General features: G+C 43.1%; 1 protein-coding gene across 1 annotated transcript in view; it reads right to left on the bottom strand.

The window, feature by feature from the left end:
- LOC103087794 (AF4/FMR2 family member 3-like) overlaps window positions 1–22,109 on the bottom strand; it is a 256,607-nt gene extending 234,498 nt beyond the window's left edge. The window contains exons 1-5 of the mRNA XM_007468346.1: window positions 22,102–22,109; window positions 21,261–21,335; window positions 18,834–18,954; window positions 17,507–17,819; window positions 16,995–17,380 (exon numbers count right to left, since the gene is read on the bottom strand). Of these exons, the coding sequence (XP_007468408.1) occupies window positions 16,995–17,380; window positions 17,507–17,819; window positions 18,834–18,954; window positions 21,261–21,335; window positions 22,102–22,109 (903 nt within the window). The remainder of the gene's footprint in view (window positions 1–16,994; window positions 17,381–17,506; window positions 17,820–18,833; window positions 18,955–21,260; window positions 21,336–22,101) is intronic.
- Window positions 22,110–23,213: the final 1,104 nt, after the last annotated feature.

Below are 23,213 nucleotides of genomic sequence, written 5' to 3' on the forward strand. Positions count from 1 at the left end.
TTCTCTTTTTAGTTTTAATTGCTGATCCTAGAGTGTTAACAATATTAACGAGTTTTTTCTTGATGTAGCTGAATTGTGTTTCATCATAACATCATGGCGTTATTAGCCTGACTTCTTGGGAGGGCGGTGAAAAGGCAGCAATATCCTACATCGACAGGGGTCTTACCATCCCACACAGCCAGCCACTCAACAAACAGTTCCCAAGTACCTGAATGAGGCACAGTCCTTACTCACCGAGGAGTCACCAGGGAAAGGAAGAGGGAGCACCACGATCGTAACTGAGCTCCAGGAAGATCCCAGTAGCCACCACTTAATTGCGTACAATGATTTCAACTGAATGGCATTAAGTTCTTAAGCATTTAAGTACAGAATACTTTAAAACCTGTGTGAGATATCACAAGATTTACAACTCTCTTCAGAGAGGGGGGGATAAAACCCCTCGAGTTATGAAATACTGTTGCACCGCAATGGGAATGCACTTAACACGACTGAGCTGTACACTGAAAGATGGTTAAGATGGTAAATTTTATGCTATGTGGTTTTTTTTTTTTTTTTTTACAATTTTTTGAATTTTTAAAGGAATTATGGAATTAAATTATCTTAAACAACTTAAATTTGTCCATGAAATGCCTGTTCTATAACCCACAGGGAAGAGGGGAGCTTGCCAAGATTCTGAGGTGGGGAAGAAAGAGGTGAAATTGGATCTTTAGGAGATTAAGCAGATAATGCTGTTCAGGGCTTATTAAAGAGAGGTTGACCAGATGAACATTCAAAAGCTGGAAAAGCTAGTATGAAAGTGAAGTAGTTAAATAGGAAGGTAGCACAAAGATTTGGAAGAATATTAGAGTTTTTTGGGAAAGATCAACCAACAAGATATGGTATAAATAAAGAAGAACCCTAGATGATTCCAAGACATCAAGTTCCAGTGAGAACACGGTGCATGCTGGATGCTGTTTAACCACCAAGGCCCCAGAGATACCAGCCTGAGATACATGCCAGAAGCTCCAACCAGGACCTCAGATGAACCCAACTCGCCGCAGCCCTCACGTACTCAGCTGAGCCATCACTTTTTCTCCCGGGGAGGTTACCCTACTCACCTCTCCCTACACAGTCTTCACTTGAAGTTTACTGGGGAGGAGAGGGATTAACAGAGAAAGGAAACAGTCATTTCATTTCCAATTTGATGGAACTGAAGAAATTGCTGGAGGGTGAAAGAGTCTCTTCTAAAACGTCACTGTGCTCTAGGAAACAGAACTGAGAAACATTAATCCCTTTACCGACTTTATGCCTCTAAGGCAATCTGACAATTGGTGATCTTCCTTCGGTTTTGGATCTTAGTTCTGCAGGCAACTCAGAAACTCTCTGGCTCTGATCTGTACGAAAGGTCATCTGGTGTTTCCAGATCCACCTCTGTGGTGTTCCAGTCACTAAAACAGCAGAATCCTGGCTGTTCAACACTCACGAGGCCTGCAAGGCTCTCCTCTCCATTCCAACGCTTGGGCAGAGGGGAAAAACGCTGAGTCAGAGAGCGTCAGTGTATCTGAGTTGAAGAACCTTACCATGATGTGTGGCATTGAAAAAATAAAACTCAAGTTTTTAATTAAAACCTTCACAACCTTATCACAAAATGTTTCAGCCTTTGCAGATTAAACGGAATTTTCCACTTAATACAAGCATACTCAATTTCTAGGGGAAAAAACAGTACCTGGAAAAGCAAAATGAATTTTTTTCCCACTGAAATGTACATATTTAGACTATCTTACCTACTTCTATTCTTTAAATTTAAGCTTAAGTATTTATTTTCCATTTTAAGAGTAGGCATATTTTAATTTCTAACCTAAGGATACTGTGGTCTACTAAATATTTTACGTTTTTTTTTTTTTTTTTTTACTTCTGCTAGCTACTTAATCTGTGAAATACAGCTCAGAAAAAAAATGCAGTCATAAAACCTGTTGGTATAAAGATAAGCAGTTTATTTAATATCTAATTAAATGTGGTCACCAGAGAAATCACAGCTTATGAAACTTTATCAGAAAAAGATTAATCCATTTCAGGCTTAACCCAAATGTCATAAGAGAACTCATGAATTTAGATAGGAATCCACTTATTATTCCAAGAAATTTTCATATTGAATAAGAAGAACCTATATTACTGGCTATATTTATACTTACTTCAATCAAACTTATATACTTTGTAATATCATTGATTTCAGGGGTAATTATCATATCTAATAATATAATAGGGAGCCTTTCTCTATTTGTCAAAAATTTCTATAATGTCCCAAAACACTTTATGAACTTACAGATCCCATTCTTTCAGAAATTCAACAAATTACATAGACTGTGTCATTTTAATTCAAAAACAACAATTCAACAAAAACTACTGAACGAACACCTTTTATACGTTGGACTCAGGCACTGGGGAAATCAGAATGGGGAAATAATTCTTTCCTTTGAAGGGCTCATGGAAACCATGAGAGACAAACCTTTAAACAAGCAACCACTGATAAACAGTAATAAGTACTATACGGCATAGACTGCTTGTTTTCCTCCAAATCTATTCGTGTCTTCTTCCATGATGATAAAAATTTTCTCTGGGCACATGGTGACCCAGAATAAAGACTGGATGCTTTCCTCAGCCTTCTTTGAAACTAAGAGAGCCGGGTGACTAATTCTGGCCAATGGGATATGAAAGAAAGTGGTTTGTGCTCCTTCCAAGTTGAACCATGAAAGGGCAGGATGTGCTCCCCTTTCCCTTCTCTCTTCCCAGGCTGGAAAGGAACATGGACCATCTTGGATCACGTGGATGAGCCTAACACTCCTACTGGTCATAGAACAACAGGAGAAAAGGAGCCCGAGTCCATAAGAGGATATCACAGAACAGAAGCCCCACACCATCTCAGATTTAAAATGAAAGAAAAATTAACTTTTGTCTTGTTTTTAAGCCACTGTTTTTGGAATCTATCACATGAAGCAGCGCTGTGCTCTATTAATTTATAATAGAGATGCTTCTTTTCCTGAGGATTGTGTAACTAGAAAATGCCCATTAAAAGGAAGAATGAGGGACTTCCCTGGTGGCGCAGTGGTTACGAATTTGCCTGCCAATGCAGGGGACACGGGTTCAAGCCCTGGCCCGGGAAGATCCCATATGCTGTGGAGCAGCTAAGCCCCTGCGCCACAACTGCTGAGCAACCCCCGCTCGCCATAACTAGAGAAAGCCCGCACACAGCAACGAAGACCCAGTGCAGCCAAAAATAAATAAACAAAAATAAAAATTAAAAAAGGAAGAATGAAAATTTAATAGTCTAAGTGAAGGAGAGTTTGATTTATAACTTTTTCATGAAAAAATAAAACCCTGAATTATAGCAATAAATTAATCTTATAATTAATACAACAGAAATGAGAATTAAAATTTTGTAAATTCTTAGAAAAGTAATCATTGGGGTGTGTGTGTATATACGTATATATATGTATATGTATATATATATATATATATATATATGTATATATATATATTTTTTTTTACAAAAATAAATGATCATGTGATACAACTAAGGAAAAAAAATCAGAGGCAGTAAGAAACAGAAGGTACACCCCAAACTGAATCACTGACATGAAGAAAAGGCTTAGGAAAATAATAGTGAGTGCAGGTGAAAAAATACAGATCAAAGCAATTAGAAAGGAACTAACAGATCTGAAAAAAAAGACCAACATGACTCAACATAAGGATAATTCAATTCAAAGGCAAATCAAAACCAGTATGTGTGAAAAACATATGCAAACACTTAATATATTAAAAAAAAAAAAAAAAAATTCCCTGAACTAGAAGAGTGAACTAATCTTGGAAGACTGAAAGAGCACTCCATGTTTCAGGAAATGCTCAGTACTGAAACATTCTCATTAAGCTGCAGAATTTTAAAGAATAAATTATTCAGGTATAGGGCTTCCCTGGTGGCGCAGTGGTTGAGAGTCTCCCTGCCAATGCAGGGGACACGGGTTTGAGCCCTGGTCTGGGAGGATCCCACATGCCACGGAGCAACTAGGCCCATGAGCCACAACTACTGAGCCTGCGCGTCTGGAGCCTGTGCTCCGCAGCAAGAGAGGCCGCGACAGTGAGAGGTCCGCGCACCGCGATGAAGAGTGGCCCCAGCTTGCCGCAACTAGAGAAAGCCCTCGCACAGAAACGAAGACCCAACACAGCCAAAAATAAATAAATAAAATTTTTTTTTTTAAAAAAAGAATAAATTATTCAGGTATTTAAGCAGAAAGAATGAAACATCTACAAGAAATAACAGGACGGGCATATCAGAATGTACATCAAAGCTCAAGAGCAGCTCCACGTTTGATGAATCCAGGGAAATATAAAGACAGAGGAAGAAAGAAAGAATGTTATCTGGAGTGAAGTTCATCTTATGTTTGTGATTTTTTTTTCTGGATGGTAGGATTTGAGTTGGCTTTTATTTAAGATTTTTTTATTTACTTATTTATTTTATTTTTCGCTGTGTCAAGTCCTAGCCACGGCACACGGGATCGTCACTGAGGCATGCAGGATCTTCGTTGGGGTGCGCGGGCTCTTTGTCATGGTGTGCATCCTTCTCTCTAGTTGTGGTGTGGGCTCCAGAGCGCATGGGCTCTGTAGTTTGTGGCACTCGGGCTCCAGTTGAGGCACGCGAGTTCGGTAGCTGTGGAGCAGGGGCTTAGTTGCCCCGCGGCATGTGGGATCTTAGTTCCCTGACCAGGGATCGAACCTGTGGCCCCTGCACTATAAGGTGAATTCTTTACCACTGGACCACCAGTTAAGTCCCCTGATTTGGTTTTTAAATTTCATTGTTCTTCATTATTTAAATTGTTTAAATGAGCATGTAACTTATTAATAAAAACAATAAGTAATGAAACAGAAAAATATCAAGAATAAGATGGAAAGTAAATATGCCAATATGTCAACAATTCTCAATTCCAGGTGGTGACTTTCTAATTTCCGAGTATTATTGTTGTATTTTATAAGAGGAACTGGCCTTGAAAAAAGGAATTTGGCAGGCAGACTTAGGAAAGGATAACACTCCAAGCATAAGCAAAGAGAGAAAAATGTGATAGAAAATGACATGTTTATTAGGACACAGCAAGATCACTGGTAAGCAGAGGGAGATAAAGGCTGGGTCGGATTATATGCTATGTTTGAACTTCATTCTAGTCTTTATTTCTGTCACTGAGTTACCAAACGTCATTCAAACCAATGAAAGCAGGTGTGTCTCTATCAGGTGCAGAAACAAACTCAATGTCTAGAACTCAGGGACAAAATAATTCTGTACTAGATCAAACAGAATCCTATTCTAGATGTTGAGGCAAAGATAAACAACAGGAAGGAAGCCTGACCTCAAGGTACTTAACAAGATATTTTTGAGATCAGATGGACACAAAGAAAAGTAAATAATAATATATGGTAACACAACACACGTGGACATGATAGGAATTTAGAAGAAAGGAAGCTCTTTGATGGTTGAAGCAGACTGTCAAAGTGGTAGGACGTGAAGAAAGGCTGGACATGTTGACTTAAAATTTCCAGTTTCATAAGAAATTGTATCATAAGAGCCCTACCTATAGCTACATCACAATTCCATAAAGATGGACCATTTATCTCTTTTCTTACTGAAATTATAAACAAAAGATATACTAATTAATCAGTTATACTGGAATTTGACTATTTGAAAAAATACGTAAAGCCTTGCCTTATAGCAAAATAAATTCCAGATAGGTAACTTTTCATCTAGTTCTTTCATGGTTTCATAGGTTAGATTTAACTCTCCAATATACCTATGGAAATAGCCTTTAAAACATGGGCTGGCCAAAAAGTTCGTTCGGGTTTTTCCAGCCCAATACAAAGGAAGCCATCACAGGAAGAAAGATACAAAATGTAATTTCACTACTATAAACAATGTTAATCAAAAGACTAAAAATTGCTTACAATACATTTAGGAAAGGTCAACTTTAAAGAACTCTTTCTCAGTAAGAACAAATACTTCAACAGAAAAATGGGTAAAGGACATGAACAGAAAATTTACAAAGATTATATATGGTAAGGTTTTGTTCATTTAGGATTATAAATTAGATGTCTAAGAATTTTTTCTTGGGAAATATTATATCAACACAAAATTTATTTATAAGGCCATTCATTGCAGAAAAATTTACAATAGTGGAAAAGAAAAAACAACTGAAAACAGCTTAAATGCCCACCAAAAGGATTACCTAAGTAAATTATGGTACCTCCATAGGATAAAAACACTGAAATCTCTCAACTAAATAAGATGCAAAAACCAGCACTGAATGTTGCCAAAGACTGTTCAATGACATGATAAAGTGGTCATGGTATGTTAGAAAAACGAATGGGATAATGACCACAGATTCATTCCAATTCCATAAAGAAGCTGGAAGTACAGGAAAAGACCAGAAGGATCTATACCAAAATGTTAATTATGATCATTTCCAGATTGTAGGATTACAAGTGATTTTTTTTTTTCCTCCTTCATGTTTTCAATTGCATCCAAATTTTTACAGTGAAGACAGGCTACTTTCAAAATGTCTGCTGACCTTTGCAGCAAAACTTCTAGAAACAGTTGTCTGTATGTAATGTGTCAATTCCTCTGCTTGATTCTCTCTTCAACCCAGACAGGCTTTGGCCCCAAAACATTTCCTCCATGTTACTAAATGCAGCATCAGCAAAATTTACACTGGTGATCATTCCCTTCCTGTCTCGACACCCTCTTTCCTTGTGGCTCCTGGACACCGCACTCTGTTTTCTTCCTACCTACTGATCCCTTTTTCTCCGTCTCCTTTGCGGGTTCCCTCTACCCATCAACCCCTTGACGTAGGACTGCACCAGGGCTCAGCCCTCTTCTTGAGCCACACTCACGCCCTGGGAGACCTCATCCAGCCTCAAGGTGTTAGGTACCACGTGTATGTGGGAAACTCCCAAATCTCCATCTCTGGCCCAGATATAGATTTCCTTCCCTAACCAAACTCCAGAATTGTGACTGCAATGTGTGTGCCCACTTACCACCTCCATTGGATGACTAAGAGACACCCCAAACTCAATAAGCCCAATAAACCCCTGTTCTTCCCCCCAAAACCCTGCTTCCCGTATAGCTTTTCCCACCTCATTTGACAGCAACTTCCTTTCAGGTGCTCAGGGCAAAATCTGACCTCAGTTCCTCTCCATCTGTCATCCGAGCCGTCAGAAAACCTTACCGGCTCTCCTTCAATGTAGATCCAGAATCCAATCTTCTCATTATCTTTGCTACCACCTTGGTCCTAACCGCCATCAGCTCTCCCCTAGATCAGGGCAGCAATCTGCCGACTGAGCTCCCGCTTCTGCCCCTGCCCGGTTACAATCTACTCTTAATATGACAGCCAGACTGATCCTTGTAACACCTAAGTCAGATCACAACACTTGTGCTCAAAACCCGCCAGTGGCTCCCCATTCTCACTCACGGTAAAGCTCAAGTCCTTATTGGGCCGAAAACGCTCAGGTGGTGGGGCTTCCCCTCCCGTCCCCGTCCCCGCCGCAAACTCCACTTCAGCGCACGCCTCGCTGCTATTCCAGGGCGAGGGGCTTGTCCCCACCTGGGCCTTGGCTCAAAACGCCCACCCTCCTCTATCTGACACTTTCTCCATCTGTCCTCCTGGCGAACTCCCTCGCCTTCCTCTGCTCAAATCTCACTCGCTCAGTGAGGATTACGCTAACCACCCTTTCTAACCCTGCAACCCAATCCCTACCCTCTGAGCATGTGCATCCCCGGCCCCCTTTACTCTGCTCTGCTTTTTCCTTTTCCTCTAACACTTATCACCACTTATAAAAGGTTGTAAAGAAGTGATTTAGATGGGCTATGACGAAGCAAGGAAGGCTACTCTGAAAACTCACGCTTAAATGGACTTGAATGTCTATCGGGAAAGGGTGGCATGACCCCGCGTGGCGTATTGTCCAGAGGGGCAAAGTGAGGACTTAACCTACAGGAGTTAATAGTAAAACACAACAGAAATAGACAGCGATATGAAATCCCAGTGGGCACAACTAAAGCTAAGAAGCATGAGGGAATTCCCTGGTGGTCTAGTGGTTAGGACTCTGCGTTTTCGCTGCCGAGGGTGCGGGTTCAATCCCTGGGTCGGGGAACTAAGATCCCACAGGCCACCGTGCAACCAGCGTGGAGCGGCAAAACAAACAAACAAACAAAAAAACTAAGAAGCATACGTTGCAGAGAGGTGGATTTGCAGGTCAACATAGGAAAGGTGAGGGCATCCAAACATGGGAAGGCCCCCCAGGAGGCTGTGAGCTGCCTCTTGGCTGTGGAGTTTGGACACAGACAGGAGGAGCCTGTATAGGGCTGACACAGAGAGGAATCAGACATGCCACAGGGATTTGGGGGAGACCTTCCGTCACCAATGCTCTCTCTGTGAGATTTTCAAGACATCCGAGAAGCAAAGGGAAGGGGAGCGGAGGGGCTGGTAAATAGCTGAATGTGTACGCTTTTCTTTTCTCCACTGTTTATCCTTCTGTCACAAATTTAAACAGATCAACTATCTACTGCATTGACCAAGGGCTACGTGGACCTGAATGTTACGTAACCGGCAATATTTCCGAAGGATGTGTCTGGAAGACGACAAATAAACAGAGCTCTGGATAACTATGTGTATTACGTTTGTGTAAATTATGAACCAGTGCCTTACCACGAGTAACTGGAACAGCGATCGTGACAGAAACAGGATCAGTGAAGCACAGAATGACACGCAGAGGAAAAGGGCCAAGGGTCACATTCTGGGAATCAGCGCCCACTGGAATCAAGGGGACCTCCAAGAAGCCCACGTATTCTAGGCTCTTTCAAGTCTATGAAAACTTAATTCATGTGGCAGAAAGTTTGAAGATGCAGGCTCTTCCCCTACAGCCCCCATCGCCCTGCTCACTCCCACGTCTTTTCACCACAGCTCACATCATGCGGCCGGAAACCAGAAGCATCGCATACACGGCCCGCCACACGTGTTGCCCCCCAGCCAGAGCGTCTGCTCACGGAAACCAAACAAAGGAGAACAGGGAGAAAGAGGCCCAGCCTGCTTCAGCTTTTGTTTCCGAGGCCAGCATATAGCTCTGTGGTTTATTTCACTTGGGCTGTGTTTACATACATCAGTAAGTATGGTTCCCATTTCCCTTCGGAACAGCGGCTATAAATTACTTGTTGGAAGTGTCGGCCTCCTCTCTTCGCATAAAAGGTTGGGCAGAAATTACTGAGGCCCCAGCGAGAGGAGGTCAGTGGTTGGAAGGGAGTGACTTCCTTCTTCACCCACGTCCTTAAATTAATCGACTGATTCAACAAATACCTAACTAAGCACAAACTATGCGCCAGGCACCGTCAGGGATGCTTCCGTAAGCAAAGTAGTGAAAACAAAACAGAAATCCTTGCCCTCGCCTCACAAGGCACTCCAATTCTAGTGAACTTCAGCCACCTCACCTCAATTCCCAGATTCGGAGCTCTCAGACCATCTAGGGCTGAGCATATCCGAAAGGAAATGTGAGGCAGTCAGAGCTACTATAAATAAGTATAATAATAATTATAGTCGTCACCATTAGAGTGGATGTTTTGAGTGTTTACTATGTGCCCGCCACGGTTCTAAGCACTGTACGTTATTAACTTACCAAAGAGTCATAAAAATGCCATCAATGGGCACCGGTTGCGTTGAATTGTGATCCCCCCAATTTTAAATTCTCAACGGAAACAGGGTCTTTACAAAGGTAACTGAGTTAAAAGGAGGTCCTTAGTGTGGGCTCTAATCCAATATAACTGATGACCTTACCAAAAGGGGAAAATGGGGCAGACACAGGTAGAGGTTTCACACCCTGAAAACACAAGGAGATTACCATATACAAGCCAAGGAAAGAGGCCTGGACTAGATCCTTCCTCATGACCCTCAAAGGAAACCAAGTCTGCTGACACCTTGATTTTGGGCTTCTAGCCTCCAGAACTGTGAGACAATTCATTTCTGCTGTACTAAGCCAACCAATTTGCAAAAGTGTCTGCTGGTCCTGAAGGCTGAGCTTGGGTCAAAATAGAAAACTGCCACGTCCAGGGGTGGCCAGCAGGCCGCTGGTCTCCTGGTGCAGCCCCGGATACAGCGTGTAAAGAGCAGGACACCCCGTTTACTACAGAGGCATCACGAACGCAGCTTCCTCACGTGGGTAAGCAACGCTGCCGCTCAGCCCAGTTAAACATGCTATTTAATACTCTGTGCCTTCAAAGAGATCTATTTCAATGAGTCATTCTAAATACCTGCTACCTGAAAATGTTAATGTTTTCTTCTCAGCCCCAGTCTTGTTGATTTTCTATTTCATTTAACTGGAAATAAAGCTCAAGTATGATGTGGTCCACGGCAGGTAGTAATAGCTCAGAAAAGTCGAATACACAGAATGAGAAATTCCATCCCAGACTCGGCAATAAATAGGAGGGGGCTAACTGTTAAATAAGGGAGAGTCATGTCACTCAGGCTTTGCTGTATTAATCCAGGATAATCTCAGTCTTCAGGACTGCAGTTACTTTTAACAAAATAAACACAAAAGAACTTGCAGAATTTTATTTTTCTTTCTCCTCCCACCTCTCGTCATGGGGCCTCTGTCTCTCCAACTCACACATACACACACACACACACACACACACACACACACACGTGCGCGTGCGCGCGCGCGCGCGCGTGCAAAACCACTGCTAGTAATACCCTCATTTGTACATCTTGTTTGCTTTTACTGTTTCAGGGGCATTTCAAATAAGAATAATGTAGCCAGTATTTTCTGAATGCTTACCATGATATCACTGTGCTAAGCACATTACATACTTTATCTCATCTACTCCTCCCTCCGGTAACTCTGTCAAGCAGATATTATCATTCTCTCCACTTCACAAGGAAGGAAACGGAGGCGAAGTTCAACCCCTGGCTCCCGGCCACTCAGCTAACAAATGACAGAACCAGGATGGGAACCCAGTCTTTGCAGGCGTCCAGAGCCCTGGCCATTCCACGGAGCTCCGCGCCAGCGTGCATGTGCCTTCTGACCAAGAAAGGATGAAACTCAAAAGAAGAGGCTTTCCTCACTGGACTGTGCAGTGACCCTTTCTCTAGGGCGGGGGAGATGCTGGACCACACATCATCTTTTCAAGTGGCTCCAAACTCACAAGCCTCAAGCTCTCAATTAGCCCCAGGTCTGGAATAACACCCACAAGGTTGCAGTTTAAGGGAAAACAGCCCTGTCATCCATCTAGATGCTTTCTGGGACAGGAAGCTTTATGAGAACTGAGAAAATACACGGCGAAAATAAAGTGGGGCTTGTCAACCACCTCCATCCGGGTCCTGCCCACAATGCCTCCACCGCTGGGAGCAGTTTCCCACCTGAAGGCTGGAAGACTCAGCTTTATAATGTGAATCTAAAGGAGCCAGTGGGGAAAGGGGGACGGAAAAAGACACCTGCACCTTCTCACCACAGGACAAATTTTAATATGCTTTCTTCATCATTTTCAATAACAGATCCTAGCAACCGAAGTTACTTTTAAGTGATTGAGTGCCTTACCTTTTAGGGCCCCAGTGACTGAACGTAAGAGTACCAAAAACGACGGAAACATTTCCACTTGCCATCCTTCACTCTGGCCTACAGCATGACCCATGTATAAGATGGAAAACAAGTGCTTTCATCCCATATCTGAGATCAAAATTGTGAGTCTTCACTTCTAAGTCCAAGCAGTACCAGTTCTCTGCATCCTGGCTGAGTGAATGGAGGATGCCCATTTTGTGGAGAGGAAGACTCAGAGAGAGTAACCATCGATGCCATTGCTAAGCCACACTGTGAAGGAGGCCATGGTGATGGTGATGATGAGACCAGAACAGACAGGGACCCTCATTCCATCAGGGAGCAATCAGAGAGCATCCTTGGATTTGAAAACAACAGCTCAAACGTAATTAAGAAATTTAGACTGGCATGAATATGTAATGTACACATTTCTTTGCAGATGCCTTTTTTCTCTGACAGGCTGCTGCCAACTTTCATTTGGAAGAAATCCATTTTCATACAAAGGTAACCGAGAGTGACGGGACATAGGAAACCTACCTCATTTATCTTCTATGAACTTAAAAAAAAAAAACAAAACAGTTAATTGCTTTTCTAGGAAAAGCTATTTTATGAAATCACAATGCTTCATCTTTCTGCTCTTTATTCGTGGTATAAATGGTGATTTTAAAACGCCCATCATGAAAATGCTATGACTAATCAATACATCTTCAACAATATAATGACTTCTTTTAACAAACAGAAATCTGATCAACCAAAAAACGGTCACTGTGTTCTTGTGGATGAATTATCAACCCCTACGAAAACTCCTAACATACAGTCTCCTAATTGATATTCAAATGTAGGTGCCTCTTTCCCCTTCACTGACTAACCTACAGGGAGGAGCGGCAGTCACTGGTTTCCTTCCTTCCCTGGCTTTGCAAATGCTACTTTTCCCAGCTCTTCAAGTGCTCTGCAAGAGCACTTTGAAGTCACTGCCATTTATTAAATTAATAGCAAACAGGAACTAAAACGTGTATCTTTTAGAATGCCACTGCTGAAGCTGTAATGTGCCAAACGAACTGATTTCATAGGCTGACACCCATATTTTCTCTCCACGGCACTGCATTATTAGGCTTTTTTTTATAGCATGACCCCATTTCTGCCTTGCCTGCAGCACCTAGCATATAAATACGTATTTTTTATTTCTAACAAATTCGAGACTCATATAAAGCACTCTTTTCCAATCGAAAATTATCATTTTAGATAATTTCTTATCCTATTTCGAATAACAATGTCTTACTAGTCCATGAGCCAAAGACAGGCACTGTGAAACTAATGATGCATAAGCTTCAGGGGCTCTGGAGCCAAGGTTCCTCCAAGGTCCCAAGAGGGGCCCTAAAAATGTGTTTATATATGTTTTTGTAAATATTTCAAGTTTGGGGACTTCCCTGGCGGCGCAGTGGTTAAGAATCCGCCTGCCAATGCAGGGGGCATGGGTTCGAGCCCTAGTCCAGGAAGATCCCACATGCCGCAGAGCAACTAAGCCCGTGCGCCACAATACTGAGCCTGTGCTCTAGAGCCCGTGAGCCACAACTACTGAGACTGTGCTCTAGAGCCTGTGAGCCGCAACTACTGAGCCCACGTGCCACAGCTACTGAAGCCCATGCTCCTAGAGCCCGTGCTCCGCAACAAGAGAAGCCACTGCAATGAGAAGCCCGTGCAATGCAACGAAGAGTAGCCCGTGCTCACCACAACTAGAGAAAGCCTGAGCGCGGCAACAAAGACCCAACGCAGCCAAAAATAAATAAATTTACACATATTAAAAAATATATATATTTCAAGTGTAAAATATTTCCTAAACAGGACCCCCAAGACAGTATAAATGTTGGGTCCCACAACCTATACCTGCCCCTCTAGGTTAACAGTGAATTATATGCTACACGTTAAGGACAAAATGTTAATCGTGTGTGTGTGAGACAAAAAATAACTCACTTCAACTGGAAATAAGATTCAGTGTGCCCTGCCCTGGAACGTTCTAGAATGCCTGCTTCAGCCACTCCTTAAGGCCCCTGTCTCCTACCTAACAGGAGTCACCCTTCCAAGTGGCGGGCCAGGGAAGGCTTACTTAATGAGGGGTGACTTCGGGAATGAAAGACTCAGCTACAAGAACAAAATTATGTTTTTCATTAACACAAAACTGAGCTGGGGAAAGCCAGCCAAGAGGCAGGTGGATCAGTTAAGGAATTCCCTTGAGGGCCTTCACTTCCACATCAAATTGCACTGAATTTCTCTACACTAATTACCTATTATTGAAGATGAAAGAATGATAACAAATGATTCACCACAGCAGCTGACAGACTGCACGTGTCCGAAAGAATGATGGATTTACCAAGTGCAAAATCAAATTCTCAATTTAAAAAAATAGCATAGAATCTTTCTCTACTATAAGGACTATGAAAGGTGAGGGAATTTTCTTAGGCCTAGAAGCCCAATTTTAAATTTTGTCTGGACGGTGAGAGAAACTGCAAATTAAAAGTGAAGTGCTGGAGCCTAATTTATTCAATTCACGTAAATTTCTTGGAGGCAGAGATCACATCTTAAATTTTTTTTTTTTTTAATTCCTCACACCACATTACACATAGCCATTGATTTGATTTTCTTACGAGGAACATCCCTATCCAGTGTCACACAGCCATATTTTCACTTCCCCTGTCTTCATGTCACTTTTACCCAATGCTTCCTTTTAGCCCCCAAATTCTTCACACTGTCTTAAGTCTTGCTTTCCGGCTAACATCTTGAAAAAGTGTAGTCAAGTAATATGAGTTCCCTTCAGGTCATCTCCTCTGTCAATTTTCCTAAAACATACATTCCCTCTCTAAGTGGAAATCAATGTCAGTACTAATGAAAGGCCATTTTCATAGAGGTGGTACCTGTTTTAAAAATATATAGGCATTGACATTTTTTTAAACGGTTTGCCACACTGTTCTAAACCCTCCAAAAAATAAAAGCAAATATTCCCTCAAATCCAATTATTTGATAAAATTCTTCCATTTCTATTATGATTGTGGCTTTATAGAAACGTCCGATAAATACTGAATGATACATCTGGCGAAAGGTTATTTCTTAATCCCTTGGGTACTGTAAAGAAACCAACCAACCAACCAACAAACCCTTTGAGTCTGAAGGCTAGGAAGCCTAACTTTCAAACTTCCAGGTAGCACCCTGTTGCCCACTGAGAAAGAGTCATATTGTTATTATAACTGTGGACTGTTTGAACACACAAGATTTACAAGATTCAAATTACCATAGTGTCCATAATAGGCAAAGCTTTTGGCTAAAATAAGGACTGTATACCCTCCCCCACCAAAAAAAACCCCAAAACACCACCACCACCACCCCACCGACTATAACTTTGTTCCACAAACAACACTTCTTACATTTTTTCTATCAATGTATGATTGGCCTCTTTGAAATATACCTCGTATTGATAGAATGTTAGGAGAGTTCAATGTCATGGAGGGAAATGAAACACTTCCTGTATAAAAGCTCTAATTTCTCTCGGCCCGACCCTGTATCTCAGGCATTTCCCTCTTTCTGTGATTACCCAACACCTGTACAGGGTCTCATTCCCGATCGTGGGTCCTGAAAGGGCATCCTGGAAGTGTCCACGTGATCAAGGACATACCCAAAAGCCTAATGAAACTGTAGTCATCCACATAAGGCTGCCCTGGTTGTCAAAAACAGGCTTTCCACCAGAGCTTTATCAACTCATCAGGTTCCGAAGTAAATGAACTGTTACCTAATAAACTTGGAGTTTCTTTGGTACATGAAAATCATTTTAACAAGGAATCACTGGGGATTAAAATTATAAAGGGAATCCTGGTGGTTAGTCACCTCTGTTCAAAAATGAGTCATGCTTTATTGGCTGGTACAGGCTATTTGATGAGGAAAACAAAAAATCAAAGAACTTGACAAATTCAGTTCTGAAAGAGGGTAACTACGTGTGTTTCCCACAAACTTTTAAAAACATAAATGCTTGCAGAACTTACGTTTTGCTTCCATTAATTCCTAATTAACACTTTTTGGGATCCATCGTAAATGAATAATCAAAAGAAGTTACTGGTACACATGTCACTTAATTTCCTCATGAGAACCTGTGTAAACATCTCAGAGTAATAAATGTGTCTTCTCTAAGGGGAATACATTGACCTCCCAATGGGTGCCAGGCGCTTTCTGAGATGAGAGCTCAGAAATGGGTAAAGCTCAGCCTTGTCGGACAGGCAATGAGAAATGTCAAATCATTTGTTTCGTTTGGTTACTAGATCAAATTAAGATACAAAGAATGTTCTGGCCACACTGTTATTCCATCTTTAGAAAAGAATATATCAAAAAAAAAAAAAAAAAGTGAACAGTTCCTAAGTATAATGTTCTGGAGCTCATGTTGTATTTTAGTTGGTATACCATATCACAGCAAAACAAAACAAAACAAAACGTACAGTCATATTTTTTCTTCACATGTTCCGGACAACTGTCATCAATTTGGAAGAGAGTACGAGATGTGCTTTTCTCAAACAAAACCTCATTTTCCACCCAGATGTACTGTTCAAGTGACCGCAGCCTCTTTGCTACCTCTGTGATTGTGATTTCCTTGTTTTGAAGTCTAACAGTCCTTACATCCATCCTATGTATTTTGTAATGCAGTGAAAGAACACTTTAGAATAAACTCAAAATGTAAACCAGAAGATTCTGAACTAAAATATTTCACTCTCTTCATATAACCTAAGATCATTTTTTCTAGGACAAGGAGAATTCTCACTTGATTAGCAACAACCAACCTGGATCTCAAATATTTTAATATGGATGGGACACCTGAAACATTTGAATAATCACCATATTCAATACTGAGTCATTTAACAATTACTTTAAAACTCATGATGAGGTCTACCCTTGTGATGTTTGTCCTGGAACATTTCAAAACTGACAAAAACGTTGAATTTCTGAACTCTTTTACCCAAAAATTAACCTCTTTACATACTAAAAGCTTTGACATACTTTTATTCCAGGGTATAACACCTCTGACAACGTTGGCTTGTGCACACACACACACACACACACACACACACACACACACACACACACACACAATTCCCTTGAACTATACTGACGGAGGCATTCCTTCCTGAACTAACACAGACACACCACAACAGCATTTGTTGGTACTTAAAAATATTCTGATTATAATCAATTTGAGATTTTAAGAAATCATTATGGACGTGTACATCCTTCCATATCGATGGCTACAAATCCCACATGACATCAGTCACACAGTGAAATAAAGATACACGGGCATGGAATTTACAACTAGTCAGCTCGTCCCCTGGAACTACTCGGAAGCATGTAAGTGGTGTTGAGAAAAGACTCACCTCTCCTTGTTTGGGGATGCTGAACTTGGAAAGCTTGGCCTTGGCTCTGGCGGACTCTGGCTTGGTGGCTGAGGCTCCCCTGTATGACGCACAGTGCACGCCGGTCTCTGTGGACGACTTCAGCTTCGGAGACTCACTGGGAGCCTGATCTTGGCCATCCATCGGCCGCACGTAGGCAGTCGGTTTCTGCTGGACGAGGCTAGGCTTTGAAGCCAGGGATGGAGGAAAGTTCTGAACACAGTGGCCACTGCCGCTGAGCTTGGCTCCCATAGCAGGTGGCCTGTCCTGGGTCTGAAGACCCACCTCGACGTTGCACACCTGTTTGGTCCGCGGCTGCTGTCTGCCAACACCATCTCCGAGCAAGGTCCTGAGAGAGCCCTGCTGTGCTGATTTGGAAGGAGAAGAGGAGGCAGGTAAGGACGAGGGGCTCAAGACACAGGGGTTAGGGTTTTTATTATGGTTCTCTGGGTGAGCAGGTCTGTTCAAATCAAGCGTCCTGTGTCCGTGCTTACTTGCTCTCTGCTGGCCATCGGACGGTGGGTGCCCGGCCTTCTGCCAGCCCACGGTGCCCCTCTTACTCTGCTGCCCAGGGACCGCTGCCGGGGCGGAGGATGTGGTGCTGCAGGCGGATGCAGGCTGGGGCTGGGCTCTCGAATCTGCAACAAAATGCTCGTCAATCTTGTTCACGGGAGCCTGAGGAACCCCAGGTTTGGGAACGCCAACGAGATGACTCTGATTTGATCTATCCGTTAAAAAGTCTTTCATTTCATCGTAATTGCCTAAAGTGTTCTGGAGCCGGCTGGAGAGCTCATCCCCCTTGTTAGTCTGGAAAAAGAAGAACATAATGTCCATGCTCCTGTTACAGACAATGGAAACACGGGAAATGATGGAGAGGCGCCTTTACGGCTAGAAGAGCCAGGGGTGCCACATTCAGAATGAGAGCTCAGAGATTCCATCAAAATGGTCAGCGTCTCTGAAGACGTCTGTCAACACTCTGTATCCCACTAGGACTGGACCACAGCTAATGGCCTCAGAGGGCATGAATGAAGCATCTCTCCTTGGTCCTGTGCCACAGCCAAGGAAATCAGGAAATTTACGATTGTAACTTCACAACCTGGTCTGGATTAAGTCTTTCCAGGACTAGATTTTCTTTTCCTTTTTCTTTTTTCATCCCACTGCAAGCTTTCCTTGAAGATTCAGATTTGGCTCAAATTATTTTGCTTCCAACTTCTAAATATAGAATTATTCTTGTTAGAAACCCAGAGGGACAGGCAAAAGAAATCAGAGAGAAGCTTACAACGAGTGTGGGGTTCAGTCTGCAGGAAGCACTCGGCCTGAACCATCCCCAGTTCCAAGCAGCCTGAAATAGGAATGAAATCTGGGGACCTACTTCATTTTGCAAAGCGAAGTTATATTTCTGGCCTTTGATATAAATGAGAAACAATCCAACATTTCCTTTCTTATGAGCCCTATCAAGTACCCTGTTCCCAGCGTGATCTGTGGGTGACAAATACGTAACCCAACCTCTTTTTAGTGTTTGTCTCCTAATAGCTTAGAAAACACAACAAATGGCACTGACTTTGCCAACTGATGCAGAGATGAAACCAACTATTGATAAAAGTCATAGCATGAAGATCTCCATCTTAAACATAAGTTATATTTCATTGAGGGACTAGCCAGTAAAGACATGTGAAAGAGGCACCAAAATTTGTGGGGGAAGACCCCATCCTCAGGGGCTGAGCTGTCTGAGGTTTGGTTGGCCAACTCCTGTAGTCAAGACTGCCGACGGGGTTAGAGGGAGGGATGAGGGGTGGAGATGAACAAGTGAAAACCATCTACCTTGTAGGGTTCACTAAAGAGGGAGTAACTTGAATTAAACGCGCCATCATCCTGCTGAGTTTCCTGATTTCTTCTTTCTCGTTCTTTCCTCCGTAACACGTTTCTATCTGGTTCATAGACACTGCATCAGGGAGAGAGAAGAGAGAGCAACCACACACGAACAAGTTAAAGGTAATGCTCAATACAACATTCACCTGAATGCAGAGGTCTGATTCACGGGCAAATGGCAATGGTAACGGGAACATGGATCAGATGAAAGCCAGCCTAATCAAGCAGTATGACTCGGGTGTCCGAGAATTCCATTCTTCGGGAGGAAAAAAAAAATCCTTAGGACAAGCTGCAACCAGTACTAGACCTCTCTGCCTGCTGTGTGAAAGAGGAAATATCTAAGCAACTTTGACAGGAGAAGACTGAAAATAGTCTTCAAGCGGAAGGTAATTACAGAGATGTGTAAATAGAAATTATGAGCGTATTTCCTCTTATGACATGGCCCCAGAGTGTTATACGGAAACACTCCTACTCTTTTCTTTCTCTCTCTCTCTCTTTTTTTTTTTTTTTGCATGGCTGTGCTTCTGTAGTGATTCTTTCATTAATTAGGTCCCAAAAGAGCTGTTAAAACTCCATGCTGCAGTGGTTTTCACTGTTATGAGCCTTCTCCTGATCTCTGCTAATCCGTCAAGTTGTCAGACTCCTACTGAATCCATCCTTCCTCCTGATGTATTTCACACGATCACTCTTCCTCACTATGAAAAATGTGCTAAGAGGAAGGGGTGTAGGCAACGAGAGAGAGGACGGAAACTGAAACATGGTCATGTCATCAAGGAACTCAGCCTTTTTGTGCAAGAAAATTAATAGCCATTCTCCCGAGATATAATTACAAAGTGACCAGAAACCAAATAACTAGAAGGACTTAAGGAAAAAAACAGTGTTCCTTCCTCCTAGTAAGGAGAAAACTAAAAGGCTAATTCAACTAATCATAAGGAAGTGACTTCAGTGACAGAAGGAAATAGACTTGTCTTTTCAGCTCAGTAGACAGAGAAATCTGGCCCCAGTGTAGACAACGGAACTGGCACTACCCCTTGTAAGGAACTGCCATGTCCTCCCAGTGAGCAACTGTGTGCATTTCAAGCAGACGCATTTAGTTTAAGCGACCTTGTCATCGCTTTGCTTAGAGCTCAAGCTCGATTTAGTGGAGAGAGGCTGGAGCTGGGAGCCAGGACAGCCACGTCCTGACTGTGGTCCTGCCATAACCAGTGATATGATGACGAAAACGCCATGCAATCTCTCTGCAGCCCAATGTCTTCATGGTGTTGTCACAAGGTTTAAATGCGAAGAAAATCTACAAAAGGGCTTTGGCATAGCTTCAGGTGCCCTAAATCCAATGCACTGCTATTAAATGTTGTCGATAAGAAGAGAATCTGCAGGTTCAGAGAAACTTAAAAAATAGTGAGGTTTGGGGTTTTGTTTTGTTATGTTTCAGCTAAATTGCCGTCTCGAGTAAAAGAGCATGCTTGTGTCATGTTGCTGCAGAGGACGCAAATAAAATGATCATAAAATAAATATTGCTTAACTTCCTAGCTCTGCCCATGTGGCCAGGGTATACTTTAAATTCACTGTCTAAGGGGTGATGCTAAATATGCTTCTGTCAAGACTCTGAGAGCACCTAAGGCATTTCATTTAAATTTCAGATCAGGGAAGGTTAAAACACCCAGAACATGTAGCCTATTAGCATTTTAATTCAGCCTTAGTACCAAAGTTACCCGATTTGGAAGTCCAAGCAGTGACCTTCATGTAAAGGGAGGCTGCAGCCCCAGCCTCCCAACGGCGAGGCTCACCGCTCCAACCCCACAGTCACTGGAAACTCTCCGGGGTGGCCGTGGTGACAGTGACTGGCATAAGGGAGGCACGAGATGGGAATGACACTCAATCACAGAACCAGGCTTCAGAGTCAAAGGAAAGGGCACGACTGTCCTGCCCTGCTTGCAGGGCAATATGCTTCTGCAGTATGAAACCCCAGCTTTCGTGAACATTCCATGGATTTCAAATGGAGACTGTTCTGAGGATACACAACTCATGCTGCGGATGGGCACGAAGTGGGCTGCAGCCGAGAGAGGCACTGCAGGTTTTCTATGAACTGGCTTAATTTCTGGACCAAGACCAGCATTTGCAAATCAGAGACACAAGCTTGCATTACATGCATCATACTTCTCCTCCTCTCCGATAGGTACAGCGGTTTGTGAAGCACCTACTGTGTGCAACTCCATGCACAGAGACTCCCACAGACATGCTTGCTGTCCTCAGCCAGGTCAAGCCAACCAAACACACAAGACTGGTGTGATGCACGGAGTGGCCTGATGTAACATGGAGCAGGTGGTCATTTAGGATGATTTCCAGGCTTCTGAGAAGCCCCCATACCCAACAGAATACCTCCTGCATCTGCTGGCTGACGACTGAAATTCCACAACTAGAGAGTCACTCCTCTGGTTTAAGATGTCTTCACCCCTGTAAGAAATGCAGACACCACAAGAAGGGAGAACACTTTACACCTGATCAGCCCTCAGCACCTTAGTGTGCACGAGTTTGTCAGCTTTTCCCCAAAGGCCAGGGAGAAAGGGCACAAGACATCAGGGTCCAAAGGGCACAGGACATGCGAAGAGAAGGTCAGGAACAATGCAGAGTGTAGCAACGAAGATACATTTCGAAGCCCTACCGATTTTGCAACGTGACTTGGATGTTTAAGACAGAGGCTTTAGGATACAAGCCCCAATCGATGAGGCAGCTATCCGACTCACTGCATTTCCAAGGTCAAGGATCCCTTCCAAATACGGAGAAGACGGAGGTGAGGGGGAAGCGCTCCTTAAGTAGACCTGCCTCATTTCCCAACCCCTTTAAGCTGGAAGATAACCAAAAGCGCTCCCAGATGCAAACCACCGCTGGGTAAAGTTCTCTAATGAGGTCCCGCTGGCACGCCCAGCCTATGGCCTCTGCTACGAGGAGGACTGAACGCCCGCCGGACCACCTCCACATGAGCTACTAACAGAAGCGCACTGGCCACCTTTCACGGGACCGCCACGGTGCCTGTGCCACGCCGTGCCCTCCACACCATCAGCTGAAACCAGAATGACCGAAGATGACGACCCGTCCCCCTTCTCCAGAGGAGGGCACAGGAAGCCCTGCACAAGAGGCAAGACTCCTTGACTGCCCTTCCTCGGGTTTCTCAGCTCTGCCACTTCCACTGAGCATTCAGCACCTCCTAACAGGAACCCACCCACTCATCCTGAACGAGAACCACAACCCCCTCCTGTCATGTCAGGCCCAGGAAGCTAAAATGTCATCTGCATAAAGCAAATGTCACTGGAAGAGAAAGCCCGGACTTGCCAGCCCTCATCTCTCCCTAAGCGTCTGAACTTGTAACTCTTCTGACTCGTAAAGACAGTACCTTCTCGACAGTGAGTCTGCCGTTCCACTGATCGCAAGTGAGGTCTGGGCAGGTTGTCACAATCCTGGAGCATGCCTCTCTCTTGATGTGTCACCATTAAAACTCAGCCCTCTTCCCTCTTCTGCCACCCCAGCAATATGAAGGCCAGGCCATTTGCTCTACAAGCAAAGGAACCTTCTCCCGTGACGTGCTGCGAGTCAGGTCAGCTTCCCTGGGGATGGCCGTAGCAGAGAATTCCAATTCCTGGCATGCTAATACATCCATTAAACTCAGTCAGAGCCTCGTGTTATGAGTTATGTTCCTTTGTTACTAACAGATGGCAAAATCTCTATCGTCTGTGAGGTGCTTCCTTCCTTCTGAGACAATTACAAGAATCACACTCTTCGAATGGATGTCGCCAAATGTATTTACTTATTTTGCATTAGAGGCAGCCAACTGCTACGAGACTATTTATTATTTATTGCAGATGTATAACATTCCCAGAAAATGTGATTCTGCCTTGTTGTAAAGAAGAAACAACTGGACTCTCGCTGGCTGCAGGCGCCATGACCATTTTACTCAGGAAAGCTGAGCTGTGAGCAGCTTTTTTTTTTTCTCTCAGAGTGGGGACAGCCACTTCCTCCCCCTGTCACAACGACAGTGCGGCCCGAAAGGACTGGCCAGAACCGTTACTGTGAACGACTCTGGCTCTGGGGGAAGGGGGCACAGCAGTGCTTCGATGTTAAGATGTGTAAAAAAGACAAAAAAAACCTCAAATTTTTTTTAAAGTGGGGGAAAAACATGCAAGCACTTGAACTCCACTGCACCAGGTGAACTGATACAGCTCAGAAGATTTCCTTTACACCAACTGTCAACGCCGGAATTTTGTATTGTTTTGTAAGGATTTAATAAAAGTCATAAAAACTAAAAAAAAAAAAAAAAAAAAAAAAAAAAAAAAAAAG

This window comes from Lipotes vexillifer, unplaced genomic scaffold, assembly GCF_000442215.2.
Source record: "Lipotes vexillifer unplaced genomic scaffold, Lipotes_vexillifer_v1.1 scaffold177, whole genome shotgun sequence".
Lineage (NCBI taxonomy): Eukaryota > Metazoa > Chordata > Mammalia > Artiodactyla > Lipotidae > Lipotes > Lipotes vexillifer.